The 7,817-nt window shown below is 44.2% G+C and overlaps 1 protein-coding gene across 3 annotated transcripts in view; it reads right to left on the bottom strand.

The window, feature by feature from the left end:
• Positions 1-282: 282 nt before the first annotated feature.
• SHC3 (SHC adaptor protein 3) overlaps positions 283-7,817 on the bottom strand; it is a 191,106-nt gene continuing 183,571 nt past the window's right edge. For all 3 annotated transcript variants that reach the window (XM_043453207.1, XM_043453208.1, XM_043453206.1), the window contains one exon: positions 283-712. In XM_043453207.1, coding sequence (XP_043309142.1) covers positions 584-712 — 129 coding nt within the window. In that variant the 3' untranslated portion in view covers positions 283-583. The remainder of the gene's footprint in view (positions 713-7,817) is intronic.

The following is a 7,817-nucleotide window of genomic DNA, read 5'->3' as shown; positions in this document are numbered from 1 at the left end:
TGGTGCTGGAAACCCCATGAACATGGGTGTGGTGCAGGCAGCCTGGAAGGCGTCGCCCATGAGAAGGGACGGCCCTAAGGACCAGCACTTCACAGCGCTTTGCATGCAGAGCACAGGCAGCATCTTGTCTTACTCTGTTACATCCAAGTGTTTAGTACTGACCCTCCTGCTGCTTCTATTCCCTGTGTTGTGCTTAATAGGTAACACTTTCCCAGTGGAATTTCCCAGTGGAATGGGTCAGCTGAATTAACATTTTGCCTGGACAACTACAGTCAAACTTAGTTTTCATTAAAAACATACAGCACAGAACATTAGTCTTACATCTTTCTTAGTCTTAAAAAATATAAATATAGAGGGATAATTTGTACAGGATGTATAGGTATGTACACCTTTAATATGCTAATGAGAATTCTGAACAAGTTTATGAAACTTGCATCTTAGGGAAGCCTTCCTCCTGGGGCTTCTGCACAAAGCTCTGAGCCAATGGACAGCTGCCCACATTCCCAGGGCCCGATATCCATCTACTGGGAAGAACCAAGCCCTCCTGACCACAGGTGCGGTGTCGGACAGGGCAGCTGGCAGGTCACGGGTTCCTCTCCACTGGCTGCTGCAGGCAGAGCTCGCTCCCGGCGGAGACGATGGGCAGGCTGTTTTCCAGGTGGTGGTTGATGAGGTGACTGATACTGTCAAAGATCCTGTCCTTTGTCCGGATCTGGGAAGGATGCACAAGGAAGGTTAGCACCACCCACAGTCAGAAGACAGAGAACATCCCTTTTCACCGGGAGTCAAAACTGGAAGGGCAGGCTCCTTAGGCACCCGGGATCACCCTTCCAGAGATGGTGTCTGCCAAGACCCTGGTCACTGTCACCAGCCAGTCAATTCAGTTAGCTCATTTGTCCACCCCTCTGGGACTGAACCATGCCCTCCTCCACCTTTAGCAACCAGGGACTGGTGCCAGCCTCCTCTCTCCTGCTCCCCTCCTGCCCTCCTGGGACCCAGAAACCTCTGTCCCACACCATCCAGTGGTGTCTACAGGCTCCAGAGCCCCTGCCACCTTTGGGGCTTTGGACAGTGGTCCCTGGCCCAGACTGTGCTTCTTCCACCTGGAAACCCAACTCAGCCTCCAGCTCAGCACTCTCAGGTTCCTTCCTTCCTCACCAACTCTCCCCAGGCCGCCCACCAGCATCCTGCCTGCCTGCCAGGAAGGAGTCCATGGCTGTGAGGAGGGGCTCCAAGTTTTTACTGGAGGGTGACCCTAACTGCGATGGAGGGGCAGTGCTGCAATTCCTGGTCACTCAGTCCTGGAGCTGGGCATGGTGCCTGTCCATGAACTCCTCCTGAACAGATGAGGGCCTGAGATGGGGTGAGGGTGCCAGGAGGAGCTCTGTCTCTTTGCTCTGCTCACTGGGCCTGTGCTCTGGTCCCTGGAGGCCACCAGTCCCCCCCACCACCCTGAGTCAGTACACTTATAGTAGAGGCCACACTTGAAAGAGGCAGTGTGAGGTCTGGCCAGGAGCAGTCTCTCTTGCTTTGGATGCAGCCCCGGGGGCCTGCTCCTTGGAGGGGAGGTGGGGCAGGGAGCAGGCACCTCGCTACATCCACGGATGCTCCAAGCCCGGAGTTGGCCCTCACAATGGATCTGGGATGCCTGGGTACTCCACTCTCTCTCTCCAGCCTCACTGCTCAGAACCTATCCCTCCCGGAGCAACCAGATCTCTCCCATTCCTACCTTGGGGACCTGCAGACACATCCATTCTCCTTAATTGTCCCAATATTCTTTCCCCAGGTTCTTTTTTATTTTGTTTTATTGGAGTAAAATATATTCCAATATAAATAGTTGTGGTATCAATACAAATAGTTGATTTAAAGTATTGTGTTAGTTTCTGCTACAGCAAAGTGTGTCAGTTACACATATACATTCATGCATCGTGTGCTAAGTCACTTCAGTTGTGTTGATGCTTTGCAAGCCTATATAGACTGTAGTCTTATCTAACTCAATGAAACTATGAGCCATGCCATGTAGGGCCACCCAAAATGGACAGGTCATGGTGGAGAGTTCTGACAAAACGTGGTCCACTGGAGAAGGGAATGGCAAACCATTTCAGTATTCCTGCCTTGAGAACCGCATGAACAGTATGAAAAGGCAAAATGATAGGACACTGAAAGATGAACTCCCCAAGGTCAGTAGGTGCCCTATTAATATGCTACTGGAGATCAGTGGAGAAATAACTCCAGAAAGAATGAAGAGACAGAGCCAAAGCAAAACCAACACCCAGTTGTGGATGTGACTGGTGATGGAAGCAAGGTCTGATGCTGTAAAGAGCAATATTGCATAGGAATATTAGGTCCATGGAATGTTAGGTCCTGGAATGTTAGGTCCATGAATCAAGGGAAATCAGAAGTCATCAAACAGGAGATGGCAAGAGTGAACATCAACATTTTAGGAATCAGAGAATTAAAATGAACTGGAATGGGTGAATTTAACTTAGATGACCACTATATCTACTACTATGGGCAAGAATCCCTTAGAAGAAATGGAGTAGCCATCATAGTCAACAAAAGTCTGAGATGCAGTACTTGGCTCCAATTTCAAAAACGACAGAGTGATCTCTGTTCATTTCCAAGGCAAACCATTCAATATCACGGTAATCCAAGTCTATGTCCCGACTAGTTATGCTGAAGAAGCTGAAGTTGAATGGTTCTATGAAGACCTACAAGATCTTCTAGAACTAACACCCTAAAAAGATGTCCATTTCATTATAGGGGACTGGAATGCATAAGTAGGAAGTCAAGAAATACCTTGAGTAACAGGCAAATTTGGCCTTGGAGTACAGAATGAAGCAGGGCAAAGGCTAAGAGAGTTTTGCCAGAACACACTAGTCATAGCAAACACCTTCTTGCAGCAACACAAGAGACAACTCTACACATGGACATTGCCAGGTGTTCAATATGGAAACCAGATTGATTATATTCTTTGCAGCCAAAGATGGAGAAGCTCTATACAGTCAGCAAACACAATACCAGCAGCTGGCTGTGGCTCAGATCATGAACTCCTTATGGCCAAATTCAGACTTAAATTGAAGAAAGTAGGAAAAACCACTAGACCATTCAGGTACGACCTACCTAGATCAAATCCCTTAGGATTATACAGTGGAAGTGAGAAATATATTTAAGGCATTAGATATGATAGACAGAGTACCTGAAGAACTATGGATGGAGATTCATGACATTGTACAGGAGGCAGGGATCAAGACCATCCCCAAGAAAAACAAATGCAAAAAGGCAAAATGGTTGTCTGAGGAGGCCTTACAAATAGCTGTGAAAAGAAGAGAAGCTAAAGGCAAAGGAGAAAAAGAAAGATAAACCTATTTGAATGCAGAGTTCCAAAGAATAGCAAGGAGAGATAAGAAAGCCTTCCTCAGTGATCAGTGCAAAGAAATAAGGAAAACAATAGAATGGGAAAGACTAGAGATCTCTTCAAGAAAATTGGAGATACCAAGGGAACATTTCATGCAAAGATAGGCACAATAAAGGACAGAAATGGTATGCACCTAACAGAAGCAGAAGATATTAAGAAGAGGTGGCAAAGATACACAGAAGAACTGTACAAAAAAGATCATGACCCAGATAATCACGATGGTATGATAACTCACCTAGAGCCAGACATCCTGGAATGCAAAATCAAGTGGGCCTTAGGAAGCATCACTACGAACAAAGCTAGTGGAGGTGATGGAATTCCAGCTGAGCTATTTCAAATCCTAAAAGATGATGCTGTGAAAGTGCTGCACTCAATATGCCAGCAAATTTGGAAAACTCAGCAGTGGCCACAGGACTGGAGAAGGTCAGTTTTCATTCCAATCCCAAAGAAAGGCAATGCCAAAGAATGTTCAAACTACTACACAATTGCACTCATCTTATGCTAGTGAACTTATGCTGAAAATTCTCCAAGCCAGGCTTCAACAGTACACGAACTGTGAACTTCCAGATGTTCAAGCTGGATTTAGAAAAGGCAGAGGAACCAGAGATCAAATTGCCAACATCTGTTGGATCATCAGAAAAGCAGGAGAGTTCCAGAAAGACATCTACTTCTTCTTTATTGACTATACCTAAGCCTTTGACTGTGTGGATCACAACAAACTGTGAAAAATTCTGAAAGAGATGGGAATACCAGACACCTGACCTGCCTCCTGAGAAACCTGTATGCAGGTCAGAAAGCAACAGTTGGAACTGGACATGGAACAACAGACTGCTTCCAAATCGGGAAAGGAGTATGTCAAGGCTGTACATTGTCACTCTGCTTATTTAACTTATATCCCAAGTACATCATGAGAAATGCTGGACTGGATGAATCACAATCTGGAATCAAGATTGCTGGGAGAAATATCAATAACCTCAGATATGCAGATGACACCATCTTTATGGCAGAAAGCAAAGAACTAAAGAGCCTCTTGATGAAAGTGAAAGAGGAGAGTGAAAAAGTTGGCTTAAAACTCAACATTCAGAAAACTAAGATCATGGCATCTGGTCCCCTCACTTCATGGCAAATAGATGGGGAAACAGTGGAAACAGTGACAGACTTTGTTTTTCTGGGCTCCAAAATCACTGCAGATGGTGACTACAGCCATGAAATTAAAAGACGCTTGCTTCTTGGAAGAAAAGCTATGGCCAACCTAGACAGCATATTAAAAAGCAGAGACATTACTTTGTCAAAGCTATGGTTTTTTTAGTAGTCATATATGGATGTGAGAGTTGGACTATAAAGAAAGCTGAGCACCAAGGAATTGATACTTTTGAACTGTGGTCTTGGAGGAGCCTCTTGAGAGTCCCTTGGGCAGCAAGGAGATCAAACCAGTCCATCATGAAATCAGTTCTGAATATTCATTGGAAGGACTAATGCTGAAGCTGAAACTCCAATACTCTGGCCACCTGATACAAAACACTGACTCATTTAAAAAGACCCTGATGCTTGGAAAGATTGAAGGTGGGAGGAGAAGAGGACGACAGAGGATGAGATGGTTGGATGGCATCATCGACCCAATGGACATGAGTTTGAGTAAACTGTCAGAGTTGATGATGGACAGGGAGGCCTGGTGTGCTGCCGTCTATGGGGTCACAAAGAGTCAGCCACAACTGAGCGACTGAACTGAACTGAACTCTGCATTCAAATAGGTTTATCTTTGCTAAAGGCAAAGGAGAAAAAGATATCTTGCCTCCATGTAGTCTTCCAGGCTTCTCTGTCCATGGAGGCAAGAATACTGGAGGCAAGTACAAGAATACTCCAGGCAAGAACACTGGAGTGGGTTGTCATGCCCTCCTCCAGGGGATCTTCCCTATCCAAAGATCAAACCTGTGTCTCTTATGTCTCCTGCACTGGCAGGTGGGTTCTTTACCACTAGTGCCATCTAGAATCCCATACATATACATGTGTGTATGTATTAGTCACTCGGTCATGTCCAACTCTTTGTGATCCCATGGACTGTAGCCCACCAGGCTCCTCTGTCCATGGGATCGTCCAGACAAGGACACTGAAATGGGTTGCCATTTCCTTGTCCAACATATACATATATCCACTCTTTTTTAGAGTGTTTCCCCATGTAGGTCATTACAGAGTATGGAGTAGAGTTTCCTGTGCTATTCAGTATGTTCTTCTTCATTATCTATTTTATATATAGTAGTGTGTATATGTCAACTTCAATCTGCCAATTTATCCCTCCCCACCTTCCTCCCTGGTAACCACAAGTTGGTTTTCTACATCTGTGACTCTATTTCTGTTTTGTAAATAAGTTCACTTGAACCATTTTTTTAATAAGCACATATAAGTGATATCATATGATATTTCTCTTTCTTTGTCTGATACTTCACTCAAGGTGACAGTCTCTAGGTCCATTCACCTTTCCCCAGGTTCTTAATCTCACTCCCCTGCCATAATGTGGTCACTCTTATCTCTCCTCTCCATCAACCTCAAAGACATGGGATGCCTTTTAGTCCTGTATCTCTGGGCCTTCAGTCCCATATCCCACTCTCCCGCTAACTCTATGCTCCAGATGTGGATATCAGAAGCCATCTGCTTCGGGTTTTAAACTTTTCTAAATGAGGATGCTTTCCTCTCCTGGGATCCAACTCTGCTATGAGGCCCCTCTCCACCCACCTCTGTAAGTATTGAAGGGGAAGAAACTTCCCAGTCAGGTCCCCTGACTCTTGGGCATTAAGCCTCAGTAAGGATGTAATCTGATGGGCACATTCAGGAAAAAAAACACCTTACCAAGACTTTCTGGCATTTTGCATCAAGGTTATTTAATCCTCCTGGAGCTCCATAGAATTTCCCACCCAGAAAGACCCCTGAGTAACATAACAGGCCTCTTTTAGGAGGATGAAGGCATCCAGGAGGTCAGCTTGAGCCTAGTACTGTCAGGGTGTTGCCTTTACATTGATTCCTTATTCCCACTTCTTAATGATTAACATTCATTTCTGTTCTAAGGCAATAGGGCAGATGCAGGATTTATGATGGGGAAGTGTCTGGGACAGTGGTCTAAACCTGGGCTTATGTTGGCATCACCTAAGTTGCTTTCCAGAACTCCATGCCCAGGCCAGCTCCGCCAGGAGCTCTGGGTGAGGCCTGGCCACTAGTCTGTTTCATATTCCCTCCATGACTGCAACATGCTGCCCAAGCTGAGGACCACTTGTCAATGTTTTTGTAGTGCATAGGATGGCCAGTATAAACATGCACACATGGAAACAAAGGCACACAGAAGGAGTAAGAAATATAAAGAAATAGTCTACTTCACTCCCATAAATACATGCTGAAAGCCCATCTGGATTCTGCCCAGAGAACCTGCAGCCCACAGAGCTATCTGTGGGGCTCACCTGCCATGTGTTGGAAATGTCAAAGGCTGATTTTAAAAGCCCCGCAACCCAGATAAACTTAGGACAAACTCCTCCAGATGCATAAAGGATTTTGCTACAAAAATGACACAAGGAATGTTAACCCTAGAAAACTATGTGTGGCAGAGGATAAGACAGTTGGACAGCATCACCATGAGCATGAGTTCGAGCAAACTGCAGGAGATAATGAAGGACAGGGAAGCCTGGCCTGCTGCAGTTCACGGGGTGGCAAAGAGTTGGACATGACTTAGTGGCTGAACAACAAGGAGGATAGACTAAAATATGCATGTACTGTAAAAGAAGAAACATCTGAAATCAATCATCTAAACTTCCACCATAGGAAACTAGAAAAGCAAGAGCAATTTAAGTTCAAAGTAAGAGAGAGAAATAATAAAAATTAGAGCAGAAATCAATGAAATTGAAATAGGAAATCAGCACAGAAAATCAATGAGTCCAAAAGCTACTTCTCTTAAAAGATAAAATCAGTAAGCCTCTAACCAGGCTATCTAAGAGAAAAAGAAAGAAGACACAAATTACTCATATCAGAAAGAAAGAAGGGTCATCACTACAGATCTCATGAACATTAAAAGGATAATAAAGGAATATTATATGTAATGATGTTTTCCCACTATAACTAGGAACAAGGCAAGGATGTCCCATTACATTACTCTTTCTCAACACCAAAATGGAAGTCCTAGCTAATACAATAAGTCAAGAAAGGAAATACTTGAGAAGGAAAAAATAAAACTGTTTGCTCACAGATGATATGATTATCTATTAATAAAACTCAAAATAATCAACAGCAACAACAACCAAAAAAAAAAAAAAAAAAACTTTCCTGGAATGAATAAGTGATTACATCAAGGTTTCATGATAAGAGGTTAATATACAAAAGTGAATTGCTTTTCTATATGTAAGCAATGAACAAGCTGAAT

This window comes from Cervus canadensis, chromosome 30 (assembly GCF_019320065.1).
Source record: "Cervus canadensis isolate Bull #8, Minnesota chromosome 30, ASM1932006v1, whole genome shotgun sequence".
Taxonomy (NCBI): domain Eukaryota; kingdom Metazoa; phylum Chordata; class Mammalia; order Artiodactyla; family Cervidae; genus Cervus; species Cervus canadensis.
This window is presented reverse-complemented; position numbering and strand designations above follow the sequence as displayed.